The sequence below is a fragment of the Pogona vitticeps genome, chromosome 2, assembly GCF_051106095.1.
Source record: "Pogona vitticeps strain Pit_001003342236 chromosome 2, PviZW2.1, whole genome shotgun sequence".
In the NCBI taxonomy this organism is placed as follows: domain Eukaryota; kingdom Metazoa; phylum Chordata; class Lepidosauria; order Squamata; family Agamidae; genus Pogona; species Pogona vitticeps.
Genome location: NC_135784.1, coordinates 72,717,837 through 72,736,839, shown reverse-complemented (window position 1 = coordinate 72,736,839; position 19,003 = coordinate 72,717,837). Strand labels below are relative to the sequence as shown.

General features: G+C 38.7%; 1 protein-coding gene across 1 annotated transcript in view; it reads left to right on the top strand.

Moving 5' to 3' along the window:
• SYN2 (synapsin II) overlaps positions 1-19,003 on the top strand; it is a 201,446-nt gene that overhangs the window by 142,755 nt on the left and 39,688 nt on the right. The window contains exon 6 of the mRNA XM_020802549.3: positions 18,118-18,180. Within this exon, the coding sequence (XP_020658208.3) occupies positions 18,118-18,180 (63 nt within the window). The remainder of the gene's footprint in view (positions 1-18,117; positions 18,181-19,003) is intronic.

The window sequence follows — 19,003 nt, the reverse complement described above, 5'->3', positions numbered from 1 at the left end:
TGAAGCCTAGCCATTATTCAACTGGAAGCAGAGGAAGTGGGAAAGTATGAGGATGGAAAGAGCACAAGGAGGGTCAGCATGACAACAGAAACCCTACATAGTCTGAGTTTAGCAGCCCAGATGGTAGAGACCTCTGGGTAGAGTGGGTGGCATATAAATTCAATAAATAAATAAATTATCCACCTATTCACAATTACAACAATTAAATACAGCAAATGTTGCCTGACACGTGTCATAACAGTGTTAAAATAGATGCTTTTTTAAATAAATACCTGCCTAGGAAGTTTTAGAACTATCAGCTAACACTCTAGCTGAATTGATATGGGAAGCATTGTCCTTCCTCTGAAGTAGCTTTCTTTGCTCTCAGTTACATGTTTCCATAGATGAATATCAACTACATAGGCCTATTTATGTCGTACTTGCATGAAGCGGCACCAGTTGTGCTGCTTTTTCCTACTCCTAAAGTACTGTGCCTTGCCGGCCCTGCCTCCTAAGGCGCCAGTCTGTCCAAATGGTGTTATAGATTATATTTTCACATGTTCTTTCTTCAGCCATCCGTCCTTACTGCATGGACTTTGGTAAGACTGGGCTGAGGCATGCAACAGTGGCAATTGCAGATAGCAGCCGCGTGAAAAGAAGTGTCCTTGGCAGCATGAGACCATCCTCCACCACACTTTGCTCCTGAGAAAATTATGTGATTTGTGTGTCCAAAAATAGGGCATCAAATCAGATGCACAAAGAGGTGTCGGGCTGAAAGTCTTAGTATAAGAATCCACAGTTGCTGTCTGGCTGGTATTTGTGCCTTATCTTCAACTCCTTTTTAGGATTAACTCTCTTGTGTAGAGAGCTCACTTTTTATTTTAGCAGTCTTACCCTGAAGCTTGGTTCCAGTATTCACTTTTGCATTTGATTCTTTCTGTCTTATTAGAAGATTGTTTCTTCTTCTTTTACAATTTTTCATTGCATATTTTCTGCCATAATGCTATGCATAGGTGCTAGCCTGCTGGTTTGGATTTGATTTCATCTGTTCTCAACTACATTTGTTCTATGTTAGTTGTACATTGCATGTATTTTAATTGCTTTATTGCTCTTTCAGTTTTTAAAGTTCCTTCATTTGTCCTTGGGAACAAAAAATAGAATAATGAAGTCTGTTTGAATTGTGTTTGTGTCTTTCAGTGTATTAGCTATTGCACCCAATTTTGTGCCATACACAAATTTGATAAGCATTCCCTTCACCCCCTCATCCAGGTCATTAATTTTTTAAAATGAAGAACACTGGGCCTATGTCTGAACCTTGTGGTACCTCACTTGTTACCTCCTCCAAGTTTGAGAAGGAGCCACTAATAACTCTCTTAGTATTATTCTGTAACCAGCTGTGTATCTGTTTGATAGTTCTATCCAGCGCGTACCTAGTTAGCTTGCAAATCATGGTGGACTTTCTCAAAAGCTGAACTCAAGGTATGTTATGTCTATGTCCCACCATCTACCAGGGAGGTTACCTGGTCAAAAAATGAGATAAGATTAGTCTAGCAGGATTTGTTCTTGACAAATTTGTTTTGGCTTCTAGTTATTATTGCATTACAAACAGTTTGCCTGTGTGTGATTTTCTTCCTAGAAGTATGCCTCTCATTTTGTTAGGGAAAGTGCTGTGCACAGCTACTTTCCCACAGGTCTGTTCATCCTCCATTGAGTTTTGAATACAGTGGGGTCTTGACTTGAGAACTTAATCCGTATTGGAAGGCGGTTCTCAAGTCAAAAAGTCTGTAAGTCAAGTCTCCATTGACCTACAGTGCATTGAAAACCGATTAATCCCGTAACAGGCCTTTTTTGTTCCATTTTGGTTTTTTTCTGGTCTGTAAGTCAAATCTCAGTCTGCAAGTCAAACCTAAATTTTGCGGCCAGAGAAGTCTGTAACTCAAGTCTGTAAGTCAAGCCGTCTGTAAGTCAAGGGTCCACTGTATATGTGAGTTTAGTCCACTTTGATTTGGAGTAAAATGTCAATTGGCCACAGTCATAGCTATGCATGTCCTTTTATCACATTCATTTGATGGATGTGGTCATGCCATTAGTCATGTTCTCTAGTATTTAATTTTATCCTATAGCACATTATAAAATGATTGGGCAATTATCTGCTGCTTTTGGCACCATAAAAGGGGGATCTCTGTATCCTGAGCCTATCCCCACAAACTTGCAGGAAAACAAATATGGTAGGATTGAGAGAGTGTTTGCCATGGTAGAACAGCAGATACGTTAAAACTTCTTTATGCAAGCTAGTTCAGTAAACTGTCCCTTTAACTCTGAGGCTGTACTGCTGAAATTGAAGCCCGTGGCCAATTTCATGCTGTTTGAGGAAATTAGTTATCTGTTCTTCCTACTGTCTTCAGAATTCACAGTTTTTAACCTGCTGGTTGTTTTCAATTTTTTAATTTTCACAAGCTGTTTGATGTGTGTAAATGACAATGCCAGCTTCTTAATGTTTTTAGCAAAAGCAGAATTTCAATAAAACAATCTCAGCATGATCTTATCTAGATCTTATATATGGTATCCTTATTTGACTCCTCAGGGTGATTCCTCTAATATACATAAAACATGCTAAATGTTTCTCCACTTTGCATTGCAGTATTTTGCATCTTTTACATAGTCATATTTTTAGGGAGAGAATTTTGGGTAACATCTTCCTAATTGCCAGCTGCTGGGTGTTGGGAGGAAAATACAAGAGCTTTGATGTATAAATTCATACTTATTCATCTAAACTCACCACTGCAAATTTTGCAGGATGGGGTTGTTTATCACAGCTCTTGTCCTGCTTGCATTTTACTATGAACTTGGTTTTCAAAATTCAATGTTAGACTTTGTTCATTACACACTTCATTGTCATTATTCAATAAAATTGTGGACCATCTAACAATGTAGTCTGTATATTGGCTGCTGTAGGTAGCCCCATTTGAATCAGCAAGATGTTCTTGGAGTACAAAATGAAAAACAAGCATGAAAGTATAAATTCTTCTTGTACTGCTTCTATCTTTACATCCTTTGTCATTTGGTCTTCAGCTTGCAGTGTAGCTTTTAAATTAACTTTATTTATTTTTTTATTTTTTTATTTATTTATTTATAAACAAAACATTTGTAATTTAATAATAATAAATAAATAAACAGTAATTGATGTTGTTGTGTGCTATCAAGTCAGAGCTGACTTATAGCAGCCCTAATAAGGCTTTCAAGGTAAGTGAGATATTTAAGGAGTGGTGTTACCAGATCCATATCTCCAGTGAGCTTCCATGGCTAAGTGGGGATTTGAATCCAGGCCTCCTAAGTCCTAGTCCATCATTCTATACACTACACCATCATACTGGTTATCCCACTGTCAATATAGGTTGTCAATTAAGTTCACATCTCTTGAATCAAGACCATTCTTTACCAACAGCTCTGTTAGCTTGCCGTGCTGTACCTTGTCAAAGACATCCTTGTAGTCAATAAAGCTAGTACATATATCGAAGCTCATGTGACACAGTCTTGTCCTGAAGTTCATGTAGTCAGAACAGTTCTTCCCCTGGAGGAATGATGTGATGAAAAATAATTTTTAAATGGTTTTCAGTTCATGATCTTTGAAAAACCTGCAAAATAACTAGATTGTTTGTTGCCCTCAGCTCTTACGAAGACAACCAATGCATAATTTAAAAAAAAAATGAACAATAACAAAAATGTTCTCTATATCCATGGAAGGGATGCATTGTAAAGTCAGATGAGTGTATATTAGGTATTCAGAAGATAAGGAGAGCTCGAATAGATTAATTCAAAGCTTCATCTAGTCCAGCAACCTGTTTCTCTGACTGACTAAATGAAAAAGCCTCGGTGCTTTAGCCTTTCATTGTAAGTAGAGTTGGGCAGAAATCTTTGGAGGTTCATGCTGGTTTGTGTTCCTTTCCTCCTCCCCCCCCCCCATGACCCACTCACCAATTAGAGTGCACTCTTCTCCTCTTCAGCTGTTCAACCAGTCCCCAGCAGGAGCAGGGATTTGCCTGTCCTGCATCCTTGTCTGAGTGGGTGATCCTCCAAGGAGGTGGGATAGGGAAGCCTGGGTTCCTGCTGGAGTCTGGTCAAACAGCCAAAGAGGAGGAGAGGAGCATGAATCACCTCATGAGTAGGGGATCCAGCCACCTAGATATGGTCATGGGGAAAAGAGTTCCTGTGCCTTTCCCAGCTGCATAGAAGAGAAATTTTCAGTAGATATGGCTGGGCAAGTCAGGTTTATGGACAAAAGTTTGCTCTACTACAACATGATGAATAATCAGAACTGTAGAAAAATAACTAGATTTTCTCAACTAGATTTTCTCATGGTACCTCCTTTTCATGGTTTGTATGCCAACAACTTCAATCATAATGCAGATTAGTATATGTGTAAGAATAAGCCATATACAGTATATGTGTAAGAAAAAGCTATATATACGACATACTGTCAGACTGTTTACCAATCGTTTTTATGGGTTTTCTCAGTATCGTTTAGTCTGTTTGAAAGGAAAAGCCAAATATTTGTAATATCCCAGGAAATGACAACAGAAGAATACACATATTGACTTTGTATTATCTTCAGCATATTCTAAAGTTTCTGACCTTAAACGAAAAGACTCACATATAACTTTCCTGCTTAAATCACAGACTTCTGCATAGTTGACTCCCTTCAGCCCACAGCTGTTTCAGAAAAGAATCTTTTCAGTATCATAGCCCTTGCGGTTAAAATGGGCTGGACATCTGAGAGGTAATGGTTTTGAACCACGAACAGAACTCTAGGCACATCAACTCAGTATATGAGACAGAGGCACCTCTGAGGTGGGCAATGGCTCGGATTTATGGAAAATCCCCTGCTTAAGACCAGGAAAATAAAAATTAATCTGAAGCCAGGAAATCCTGTGCTGAAAACCATCAATAGAAAAACAATACGATGTAACAATAACGCATGCAGTAATAAAGGATTTATCTTTGTGTTGATTGACTCCAGGGAAATAATTTTTTAGGGAAGAAAGTAACTCTTTCTTTTTACATTTCTTAGAGGTGGAGGGAGAGTCCTACGTGCCACCAATATAAAGGAAACAATGTTTTGAAACACTTCATTAGTTACTCTATAGAAGTCCAGCATTAAGATTCATAAAAGGGGTATGAACATTCAGCTACCAGAATTTGATAGTTGTAATGCAGTACTCTTTGTTTTGCTCTAGAAAGATAAATCACAAAATGGCTTGTTCCATCATATCCTTTGTGGCATTGCAACGTTAGGTGTTAAGAATGAAATAAAGTGTAATGCCAAAGAGAAGAATGCCATAATATAATACAACAGAAAACCACGGATAGATGTTGAATTCATTATCCAATACAACTTCACTGTTGTGAAGGGTTCACAATTTCATACAGCTAATTAGCCTTCAAAGGCCTAGATGAAGAAATATGTCTTGACTTGCCACACAATGTGATAAACATGTTAGATGCAACTGTGATGGCTAGGTAAGTGCAGAACCTAGGGCTCACAGAAAATACCTTCTCAAATGCTGCCATCCAATTGGCACCTCTCGGTGAGCTTAAAACCTAGACTGGTCCAGATATAAAGATGCAGTTTTTCCCAACATTTGGCACTCAATAGGAGTGTATAGGAGGGCTTGAGTAATTCAGAAAAGCTATCGGCTATGCCGTGCAGGGACACCCAAGACGGACAGGTCATAGTGGAGAGTTCGGGCTACACACGATCCACCTGGAGCAGGAATTAGCAAACTACTCCAGTATATTTGCCAAGAAAACCACATGAACAGAAACAAAAGGCTAAAAGATATGACGCTGGAAGATAGGCCCCTCAAGTTGGAATGCATCCAACATGCTACTGAGAAAGAGCGGAGGACAAGGACAACTAGCTCCAGAGCTAATGAAGTGGTTGGGCCAAAGCAGAAAAGACTCAGATGTGAACGTGCCTGAAAGTGAAAGGAAAGTCCGATGCTGCAAAGAAAAATACTGCATACGTACCTGGAATGTAAGATCTATGAACCTTGGTAGTAAGCTGGATGTGGTCAAACTGGAAATGGCAAGAATAAACATTGACATCCTGGACATCAGTGAACTAAAATGGACAGGAATTGGCGTATTCAATTCAGACGATTATCATATCTACTATTGTGGGCAAGAAGCGCATAGAAGAAATGGAGTAGCCCTCATAATCAACAAAAGAGTGGGGAAAGCTGTACTAGGATACAATCTCAAAAATGGTAGAATGATTTCAATACGAATCCAAGGCAGACCTTTCAACATCCAAGTTTATGCATCATCCACCAATGCTGAAGAGGCTGATATTGACCAATTTTATGAAGACTTACAACACCTTCTAGAACAGACACCAAAGAAAGATGTTCTTGTCATTATAGGAGAGTGGAAGGCTAAAGGAGGGCATCAAGAGATAAAAGAAATAACAGGTAAGTTTGGCCTTGGAGTTCAAAACAAAGCAGGGCAAAGGCTAATTGAGTTTTGTCAAGAGAACAAGCTCATCATCACAAACACTCTTTTCCAACAACACAAGAGGCGACTCTACACATGGACATCACCAGATGGGCAGTACCAAAATCAGATTGATTATATTTTTTGCAGCCAAAGATGGAAAAGCTCTATACAGTCAGCAAAAACAAGATCATTGGCTTCTTATAGCAAAACTCAAGCTTAAACTAAAGAAAGTAGGAAAAATCACTGGGCTAGTCAGGTATAATATAAACCAAATCACTTATGAATACACACTGGAAGTGAAGAACAGATTTAAGGAACTAGATTTGGTGGACAGAGTGCCTGAAGAACTATGGATGGAGGCCCGTAATATTGTACAGGAGGCAGGAACAAAAACCATCCCAAAGAAAAGGAAATGCAAGAAAGCAAAGTGGCTGTCCAACGAGGCCTTACAAATAGCAGAGAAGAGAAGGGAAACCAAATGCAAGGAGATAGGGAAAGTTACAGAAAATGGAATGCAGTCTTCCAAAGAATAGCAAGGAGAGACAAGGGGGCTTTCTTAAATAAACAGTGCAAAGAAATAGAGGAAAATAATAGAAAGGAAAAAATCAGAGATCTGTTCAAGAAAATTGGAGATTATAAAGGACATTATAAAGGACAAAAATGGCAGGGACCTCACAGAAGCTGAAGACATCAAGAAGACGTGGCCAGAATACACAGACGAACTATACCAGAAAGATCTAGATATCCCAGGCAACCCAGATAGTATCGTTGCTGACCTTGGGCCAGAATCCTGGAGAGTGAAATCAAGTGGGCCTTAGAAAGCATAGCTAACAACAAGGCCAGTGGAGGTGATGGCATTCCAGTCAAACTATTTAAAATCTAAACAGATGACGCTGTTAAGGTGCTACACTCAAAATGGCAGCAAGTTTGGAAAACTCAGCAGTAGCTAGAGGATTGGAAAAGATCAGTCTACATCCCAATCCCAAAGTAGGGCACTTCCAAAGAATGCTCCCACTACCATATCATTGCATTCATCAGTGAGGAGGAATTAAAGAACCTCATAATGAGGGTGAAAGAGAAGAGTGCCAAAAATGGTCTGAAGCTCAACATCAAAAAAACTGGAAGTCTGCATTCAATTTTCTGTAATTTTTCCCTATCTCCCCTGCATTGTTGACCCACAAGAGTAAAACTCCCAAACTTCAAGGCCCAAGGCAGAAATTACCTTCATTAGAACCAATTGCAAATGCACAAACTTCATAAGCTGAGATTATTAGGACTCCATATCAGGCTGAATGGTAAGAACTTGGAGAGATAGAGAAAGACATGGAAGTCCAAATACATGGCTACATGTTTCAAGTCATGGCAAACTACAAACAAGCCCATACAGTGGTGCCTCGATTTAAACCATACAGTGGGGTCTTGACTTGAGAACTTAATCCATATTGGAAGGTTCGCAGGTCAAATCTGCATTTCCCATAGCAATGCATTGAAAACCATTTGAGCCGTATCTGCTCTTTTCCGTCCATAGAAACTAATGGGAAGCTGCTATTCCGCCTTCAACCACTAGAGGGGGATATTTTGTTTCTTTTTTCTTAGGTCAAGAAAGGTTCAGGGAAGGCAGGGAAAATACAGTCCAGGCAGTACCAGGCAGTCTGAAGACTGTCTCCCAATCCACTCTCTAAACGCTGGGAGGAGTGAGGAAGCAGACAGGCACCCTTTTCACTGGCCAACAGTTAAGTGAAAGTTCAAATTTTGCACTTTCCCTGCCTCCCACATGGTTTTTTTCAGTTCGTAACTCAAATCTAAGTACGTAAGTCAAGTCAATATTTTCCTATGAGAGCGGTTCGTAAGTCAAAATGTTCGTAACTCGGGCCGTTCGTAAGTCAAGACCCCACTGTAATCCATTCCAGAAGATGGATGTAAGTCGAAATGGTCATGAGTCGAAGCACCATTTCCCATGGAATGCATTGAAATGCAATTAATCCATTCCAGCCAAAGAAAAAAAATCACCAAAAAAAATCACTGCAAGACTCTTTGGAAATGCAATTAATCCCTTCCGGCAGAAGGGGGGGGGAAGAGAAAAGCAATCAAGCATGCAAGACCCATTGCAAATGCACAGAAAATAAACAGAGCAGATTGGAAATGCACCGAGAACAGAGGGACAAGGCCAGAAATGCAAAGAAAACAAAGGTAAAAGCAAGGAAAGTATGCAGGACCCTTTGCGAATGCACAGAAAACAAACAGAGCAGATTGGAACTGTACAGAGAACAGAGGGACAAGGTCGGAAATGCAAAGAAAACAAAGGAAAAAGCAAGGGAAGCATACAGGACCCATCAGAAATGGGGGGAATCCCCAAAATCAACCAAACCCCCAAGACCCATTTTGGGGGAAACCTCCAAAAAAAACCAAGACCCATCACAGCACAGAAACATAACCCCCCAGCCTAAAAGCACACTGCAAAAATGCCCAGAACAGTTTTTAAAAAGCAGAAAACAGCACCTTACCTTACCTAACAGGCAGCCCCAAGCCTCCCTGCAAACACACACATGCTCACTGAGAAGCAGAAGCCAGGCAGTCCTTCCTCAATCGCACTCACTCTAACCATCGGGGCAAAAGAGCTACAAAGAAGCAGCCTCTTTCACCACCTACAGTTAGCAATTTGAATTTCCTGCCTTTTTCCCCTGCCTTTTTCTGTTGATAAGTGGAAGCTCCGGTCACAAGTAGAAGCAAAATTTTGCGGCCGGAGCTGGTCGTAACTCAAAATAGTCATAAGTAGGGACGTTTGTAAGTGGAGGCACCACTGTATTAGAATGTGTAGCTTGATGTCATGCAGCTAACAGTGAAAATGGAGGAGGTAAAACTCAGTATGCATATGGATGACATTGATTAGCTGGGCCCACTTCAGGTGATATTCTAATGTTGTTATAGTACTGAGATGGCTAGATTACCTAGGCCAGAGCATGGATGGCAGGAGTGCAGTTTGAAGTAGGAATATGACAAGTACTCACAATACTTCCCATTTTAGATACTGTAATTATCTGAGTCTTACCATGCCAAAATTCCCTTCAGAGAATTCCCCACATCATCAAGATTTCCTGGCTTCCCACAAAAACAAGAGCCCAGAGTCTACTTTTCCTTTATTGTTCGATTTTTTTTTCCTGTTCTAGGCAGGAAGCAGCTAAATTCTGCATGGCCTAATGCTATTCCTAGTGAGTTATGTGTGGGAAAGATGCCATTCTGCACAGGAATTGTAACAATCCTCTACAGCTTGGTATTTCTTCTTCACTTTTCCAGTGAAAGATGTAATTGTAACAATTAAGCATGAGGAATTGTAATAATTACATTACTGTGAAACTTCCAAACATCCCATGAAGTTTCCTATAAGATGTGATGGTGGGGGCAAAATTGCATGGATAAATCTCTCTGGAAACTAAAGAATTCTGTTTCACCAGCTTTTGATATCAGCCATGACCCATACTGCATGTTAATTGCTTTCTGGGTACAATTCATGGTGTTTGTTTTAATTTTTAAAGCCTTAAGGTGTTTGGGACCCATCTGTTTAAGAAACGCTTCTTTGATTATGAAGCTGTTTGAGTACTATGACGTTCAGGTGAGGTCCTCTTGAAAATCCCATCACTTGTGAAGGTTTGCTTGACAGTTATGCATTTCTATTGCATCTGTCCTAGACTGCAGAATGTAGTACTCTCAGAGCTATGATCTGTTCCCAGTCTCACTGCTTTTAGACAAAGTATGAAGATACATCTGCGCTGCTCTTTTAAACTATTTTGATATTTATTAATTTAATGGTTTGGTTTCAAGGAGTATTTTAATAGTTCTTTGTCATGGTCTCTGTGAACTCACACATGTCGGTTGTTCTGCATCTTTGCAGATGATATCAGAATCTTCTACAGCCTGCAGAGTGTTAGGGCACACCCTTCTTTAGTGCAAATGCTTCATTGTGGCCCACATGTTCCTCCCAGTTCCCTTCTTACAGCCACTGTGTTAAGATTTCCAGAACCATCTTTTTGAGTCTTCCTCCAGCTGGTTGTACGCTTTTTTTCCTTTTCTTCTTTTGTCCTCCATCACTTAGAAAAATATCAATTATTTATTTTCATACATCCATATATCCACCTTTTACAGTTTTCCCACCATTTTTGCCCGCCCCTTGCTTTTTATGGCTCCTGTGGGCCCTTTCAAACACGAAATCATATAAGAATAAAACCCCTCTCTCAGACAGACATCCAAGTACTGTATCTATTTTGACTGGGATAGACTTATCAACCACAGCATTGACAATTCTTTAAAACTTCACTAAAGTGGCAATTGAGAACCCTCAATCCGGCCTCAAGCTTTGAAATTCTTCGACATTTTGAATTTACTTTGTCTTTCATTGTCTTAAAAATACCATTTTAAAAATTTAAAGCACAACATATGAAAAGTGTGGCATTAATGTCGTGTATGTATATATTCACCAAACTATTATCTTAAGAAATTATTCTTATATCTCATATTATAGAGGACATGCATTTCCATATGTATCCTTCCATGATTCCTTGCCAAAGGATGTGGTGATGGCATCTGGCCTAGATGTCCTTAAAAGGGGATTGGGCAAATTTCCGAAAGAAAAGTCCATCGCAGGTTACAAGCCATGATGGGGATGTACAATCTCCAGGCTTAAAAGGAAGTTACCTCCAAATGCCAGATGCAGGGGAGGGGGATCAGGAGACAGGTCTCTAGTTGTCTTGTGTGTTCCCAGGGGAATCTGGTGGGGCCACTGTGAGATACAGGAAGCTGGACTAGATGGGCCCTTGGCCTGATCCAGCAAGGCTCTTCTTATGTTCTAATGATTGATTTGAAGATTAAATAAAAGGGTTAAGAAAACAAGAATGAAAACTAGTAGTGTTTAAAACAGTGTTGTTTTAAAGTCAAAGGCTTCTTTTAAAAATAAAAATAAAAATACATTTGCAGTATATGTATGATGTAATATATTTCAGATTTTAGTAGTTTAGTAGTTAACGGCTTGATGCTATGTGTAGCTGGAAGTACCATTGATTTCAATGAGACTTACTCCCAGGTAACTCTGATGAGAATTATAGCCCACAAGTTTCATTTTCTTTGCTCTTGAAAATGATAGCCACTCACTTAACAAAACTTGTCAGACTTCAAATACAAGTGACAGATTGTCTGCCAAACTCTTTTTAAACGTTGCTGTGTTCATTTAATCACATGTCAAGCATGAATAAACTCTGCTGTGAAAGCTCCATATCCTAATTTATTACATGTCAGTAGTGCTTACAATGATCAATAAGGCCTGTTGTTTTGAAGAAACCAGCTTTCATATGAAATGTTTTTCAATCTGAAATTTAGTTTCTCACTCCCACCGCCAGTTCATTCTTAATTTTTTTGAATGTAATGTTCAGATATAATATCCATCAGAAAATACAGCTCCAAGATTGTAACAGCACAAGCCAATAAAGGCAACGGCAAAATTCCTGTTCACATCTGTGCTATCAACATAGTACTTTTTGGGAGTGCAATTTAGCTGACATCTGTTGTACAATTAGGATACCAGCTTCCAAGGAGCAGTTGTAGACACACTAGAAAGACAAACTTAAAGGGGGAGGGGGGAAGAGAGAAAAAACAAAACACGGTAGGACTTCAAACACTAACAGATTTACTACAATATTTTGTGGATCAAAAAGATACTGATTTCCCTTTGCTTTTTATGCCAACTTGCCAAGGTGGATAAAAATCAATGATTTTTTAAAAAAATAAAATTGATTTAAATCATGATTTAAGGTTTTAAAATCATTTTTATTTAAATCATCAAAAATCCAATTTTTTTCCAATCCACTCTGCAATTTGCTGAGACAGATGATCACAGATACTTCTTTGGAAACAGAAAAAGTGTTAATCATCTGAATAAATGACTCAATCTGGGTGGGGCAGGGATTTAATGAAAAAGCATATCATTTATCACATATACAGCTAGCTATGGCAGTATGTGTAGTTTGTATTAGTTTACTTGGCTGTTTCTGGCTAAAGTATTTGTAAAAACCTCTAAACATACGGTAAGTCTTAACAATTAAGGAAGCAATATGTTAGTTATTCAGTAAAGTTTTGCTCAGGAATTGCACCAGTTAGAGATCACATAACAAGATTCCCTTTCCCTATAGAATCCAGGATGTTATTTTTATGGATACATAGCTGTTGTTCTGGAGCACAGGTGAAGTTCAAGGAATGATTGACGTTGTCGAATCAATCCATGCAGTTCAGTAGGCTTAGAAGTCAGACCAGGTATCATCATGCATTAAGCAAATCAATAGAATCATGCCCTGTATAAGAACATATGGAAACAGGAGATAATCAATAGGGTACAATAGTAAAAAAAAAAAAAAACCTCATGAAATTGCTATGAGTAATGTGCCTGTCATATTAATTGCTGATCCTGTTTTAATGGGTTGAACTACAAAATTTGCTCTTTTGTTTTAAAGACTTAACAGTTTTTTTAGCTGTTTTCTTAAAGTTTGATTGAGATGTTGCCAAAGGAGAATTTCACTTCAATTTGCTAATATTCAATTCAGGTCGATACTTAGAAAAGAAAGATACTGTATGTGAACTGAACCATGGAAGGGGACCAAACTCCATTTTTTACCTTTGTATAACTTTATTTCCATCAACCAAAATACAAGAACTCTGTGAAGCATTCAAGTTCTGGAGAACAAATTAATCAGGCCCTAAAACTATATCAACTATCCTAATGAAGAGTACTGGATAACTCATGTTGTGGAAGGTATGGAGTGCTTACAAAGTTTAAGGCCATGTGGTACAAGCAGCCTTCTTTATGTTTCTTTTGTGTCACATATTACCGTATTTTTTGCATCATAAGATGCACTTTTTTCCCACAAAACGGGGGTGGAAAGTCTGTGCGTCTTATGGAGCGAAGAAAACAGATTATATTTTCCTGTTTTCTTCTCCTAAAAATTGGTGCGTCTTATGGAAAGGTGCGTCTTATGGAGCGAAAAATACGGTACTTAACAATGACATGTAACAATTGGAAGAGGTTATTAAAGAATTTAGGATTGGAGACTTGAGGTGTTATCATTGAGAAGACATTGACTGGACAATTGTGCTGTAGTTCCCCTTTTTAATCTTTTTTTTTTAATAAGAGAGAAGATGAAAGAAGTAGTATGACGCTTAAGAGGATTACAAACAGAACATAATAGCAAGAGTTTCCTCTGGCCCCAATCAGGTCTACATCTACTTGTACCTATATTTCTTCTTTGGTGTTTAAATGATGGCTGCGCCAGGAGTTCAGTTGCACAGCTTCAGCTAAGACTAACTGTACATTTCTGGGATAAAATATGTCGGCTTCTGGCATGTCTGCCTCACTAATCTTGAGACTAGGCTTTTAAATGGGACTACAGCTTTACATTACAAAAAAGCATGCGGATTATTTTGTGATTTGGGAGAAGTATTGACCATCCTATTGACACTGCATGAATGCTATTAAATCAATTACAAGCAGCATGGCTTCCATGTAACAGGTGTTACAAGACAAGTGTTACATGTAAGAAAAAGACTGATGGGGAAATTCAGGCCATGATATTCTTTTCCTTTCATGAATATGTACCTATTTTTTCAGTGCTAGCTACAAGTTGCTGGATGTGTAGTTCTTGAATCTAAATAAATATTAATAAAGAGAAATTAAAAGAAGCCATTTTCCTACTGTTTCCAAAACAATATAATGGATTATTCTATCCAGCATTAAAAACTAGGAATATGGGATATTTATGAAGGAAATCCAATCCGCCCCAGGTACACTACTCTTAGATTGTAGAAAGACTGGTCCCTCTAGTTGTGCACACAATGAGGTAGCAAAACAAGTCTTTTGAAGAAAGGGGTGAATGCATCTCATAATTCTCTCTGCAAAATCCTCTCAATGCAGTAGAATACATTCGTGGTTTAGAATATGGCAGATGTGTATTGAATTCCCATTCCACTCACAGTTCATGGTTCCTTGAGTTGACAACCCCCTCAGATTTTGGAGAGGAAGGTTGCTGGAAACAGTGTCAGTGCTGAGCCTTAGACTTTGACAGCTGTTCCTGTGGTACTTGATGTTTTTATGTACCAGCACCAGATCATGGACTGTGTTTCATTTGACTCTTGGATGACCATTGCTGACTTGCTGATTGAAGATGGTTTTGGTAACTGGAATGCTGTTTGATTCTGTAACTAGATGCCCCTCTTATCTTCTGCTTCTTCATTCTTAGTAGAGTTTTTAACTTAACTCCTGCTCCTCATTTCAGTTCCTACTTGACTGTTTCCTTGTTCAGTCTTGACTTTGATTCCACAGCTTGTTCTGACTTATTCTTGGCCTGGAACATGACATATGCCCATGAGTATGTCCATTGGAAGAAGCAGCATCTTCAGTGGACAGGATTGATTTTATGGACAGAAGATACACAGTTTCTCCATAAGGGCAAGGAATTTAAATTCTTTGTATTTCATAGTTTGCTATTTTTTCTAGTCTTTGAACCCACTGAAAATACACAGTAGTAATTTACATTAATGCAACATGCATTAATGACAATAACTTTACATAATGTGACTTATAGAATAGGAAGCACTTCATCTGCAGAGGCATAAAATGAGGGTTTGTGGTTATTAAGATGATAAAACCGCAGTTTAGCCAAAAATAAGGACATGCTGAAGTTTTATAGTACTTGTGGGATACAAATCTGCTGATGATATCAGGGTGTTGTTGTTTTTTCAGGGGAAAAAAAATTGAGGGAACAACCCTATTTAGCACTACAAATTATATCTAAACATAATCCAGTCCACCACTTGACAGCATAAAGTGTTGAAAAAGTTATTTCTGAGTGTACTAATTGGACATTTTAAGCAAGTCATCTGAACTATTTTCCTGTAATTAGGAGAAAATGTTGCTTATTCTGTGAAGAGTTTGGGGTGTTGATATAGATAGCAGTAGTAGTTCGTGCCATAGGCACTGGCACACATGACTGTCCTCTGTGGCTGATTCCTTCTCTCTCCTCCCTCCCTCCCTCCCTCCCTCCCTCTCTCTCTCTCTCTCTCTCTCTCTCTCTCTCTCTTGCATTTGGCCTTTCCTCACCTGGCAACTTCCAGTTATTTCAGACTGCAACTCTCATCATCACCTTCCAGTCAGCATGGTCAGAGATAACTATCATCAAAACCATATTGTGGGAAGCTGGCAAAGGAAAGCTGATTAAAATTTTCTCATAACTAAGACATGGGGCAAGATTTGTACCATTCCTTCTGTGTGCAGCAATAATGAGCCCAACTATTTCATAATTGTGTTGTTCCATCAAGACTTCAAAATGGAATTAGCCATCAGAATAGTTGATCAAATGAAGTACAATTTCTTCTTCTTTTATTGCTTTCTTGTTTGTGGATCTTGAAGCATCCTTATATGCTTCAAGCATTTTCAAGCTTGTCACTTCAGGTATTCATCTAAGTGGTTAAAATCCCAGTTTTCAAAAGTGACAAGTCTGAAAGTTATTGAGAGCTGTACAGGTTATTGTCTTACATCTCTGGCAAAATCCACTTAGAGACTGGGTTACTGTGAACCTTATTCTTTTTTATTATTATTATTTAAACCACTTTTCACTCAAGTCTGCAAGCTTGAAGTCTAGCCAAGTTTGTGTAGAGCTGTTGTTCATCTTAATGGCCTAAATCCAGTTGCTCATAACAACTAGAGCAGACCCACTGAATCAATTGTGGACTGGCAGGTCAACATTTGTGTAGCCTCATTGACTTAATGAGCCTGCGCTACTTGGGACTGGCAACTATTTTCTCTGCATACCTACCATTCACTCTCATGAAGGTGGCAGAACTCCAACATTTGCTTGGAATAAGAGAATTGTACTTCCATCACATGACACAAGTAACACCTCCAGGTAATCTTTATGATGACTTAACAGTCATAGGGAAGTAAAGGACAACTGTGTGGTCATAACAAAATAAAATACAAATACAGGCAGTACCTTTATAGACCACTAAAAATCATAGTCTCTTGTGAACCAGGGGGGCTGTCCTGAAGGAAATGTGTATGCTGAGCTATTTAGAGGGGAAGAGGCAGACACATACAGTCTGCTGCATTTGGGGTACACAAACATAATCTTTGCTAATTTAGAATACTTCATGCTTCATCCTGCTCTGGGGTGGATTTGATTCAATCTGTTTGATTTAAATCATGATGTAATTTTTTTTTAAAATGGATTTCTTTATTATTTAAACTAAAAAATTAGATTGTTAAGTTAAATCGTAATTTTATAAAAATCATTGATTTTTATCCACCCTGGTATGTCAGAGATAAGCTACCAAACAGAGTTGCCTAACTGAAAATTGTCTGTATCACCAAAATTGTTTCCAGAACAGGAGAAGGTTTAGCTGTTCCATTTCATGATATCTTGCTAAGAGAAGTACCGTTATAATGTAATACTGTAATGTTACTGACCTTTCCCCTTAGTCATTGAGCAGTGCTTGAATGTAAGCTTATGTGCTGTTACATTTTGTGAACCCTAATTATTATGCTGAACATATTAGGACTCAAAATTCTAGGCAAAGCAAAAGTTTCCCACAATCCATTTTAGTGTTATGCTGCAGTTACGGAAATTAAAACGTATGATTCATTTCTTTTTCGTCCTGTTCCCTCAAAAGGCTATACTTACTGACCTCCGTTCAGATATTAGGTTTACATCTGTTATAATCAGATAATATATAAAGCTTTAAAATGAACTTTGAAGGTATCTTTCCGTTGTTTATCTGCTTTCAACCTCTCTACTGTGAATGTGATAGTTTAGAATTGGATTACATTTTATGGTAATGAATACATATATTTACTTAATCATACCTCTTGTTTATGCATAGCTGTGCAGTATACACTTGTTATAGTGCAGTATCGCTGTATTACCTACAGCAGGCAGACAGCAAGTGGCCTTGTTGGGTTCTTTGTCAGGGCCTATAGGTAGCCACCAGGGTAACCACAGAGGCTGGAAAATTCTGCCATCGACCCCTACCTTCAAAAAGCAACCAAGATGTGGCTACAATGGTATTTCTTTTTCTCTGGGTTTTGGGTTAGTGCTTCAACTGGAGATGGGATTCGCACTCAGCTTGAAAGAGTGTCTTCTTGACATGCCATGGTGTGGCAACGGTGGCATGTCTCCTCCTTAAATTGAAAAATGCCATGGACACTGACTCACCAACTCATCTTCCTCAAATCAGCCCTGCATTGCAGCAGCAATCAAATGGTTCCTGAATGAAACCCTCTTCATGTGTTGGATGTGTGAACACACAGTGCAGATAAGAGAGGCAGTGGGGGTGGCCTGGGTTCACCGCCCATGTGTTCAACAAAAATGTTGTCTGTAGGAAGTTATACCTCCTTTCATTATATAAAATAAAAGGCAGGAATGAGAGCAGTGTGCATAGAACTGAGAATGCCAATTTGATACATACAGATATTTAAAACCAGCCAAATCTCAACTGTCATGGTTTTTAATCAATCCTTTCTTCTTACAGGGAAGTCTGATCCTGCTAATGAAATATACAGTGTATAAATGCCATTTTAAATTTTGTGTTTTTTTCTTTCTTTCTTGCCCTCAGCTGACATTGCCAACATTTCCTGTTGTTGTGAAGATTGGACACGCTCATTCAGGCATGGGAAAGGTGCAGGTGCTACTTATCTATCTTCAGGGGAAGTGATGGAGCTACTTGTTAAGTCTGTTACATAAATATTATAGGCACCAAGCTTTCTAATGGAACCAGGGCAGTAATTATGGAAATCCATAAGAAAGCATATACTCAGAAGCCCATCAATGTCTATTTTATTAATTTTAGACATATGTATAAGTTGTTTATAATTCTCCTTTGAAAGTCAGTGCTTTAATTTGAAAGGTACATCGAAAAATATGTAGTCACTTGAATAAAAACTGACAAATAACTTGGGAAAGGAATACTGTACACCCATGATTTTCCCCCTGAATTTATATAATTAATCCCATTGTATAGTTCTGTAATGAACCAGGCTCTGTCCCTATTTTTATTGACAGGCATGTTTTTTTCCAGGGACTGACATGAAAATTAAAATGAACTATTTCCCCCAATGCAGAAATACATGATTCGTTAGCAAGCCAAGTCATTCTATTTCCTCCTGGCCACCCATGCTCATCTTTAAGTCCAGTAAATCTGAACCCCCCAAACAGTCTTCTCTTTCCATGTTAACCCTACTTCCTTGTCTGGAAGTCCAGCAGGAGCAAATGCTACAGAGTAAGGGGAGGGCAATATAAAGCCTCTGTAGTTTCCAGGCAGTATTTTCCAGACACAAAAGATCAGTTGGAGAACAGAGACCTCCGTTCTCAACTGTCTTTTGCCTTCTTCTGCACCATCGATTGTAAGGAGAGGTAAAGTAAAGAAGAGATAAGGATTGGTGCTGAGCTTGGTGGGTGTCACGGAGCCTGGCTCGGCACTCTTTGATTCAGATTTTAACGGA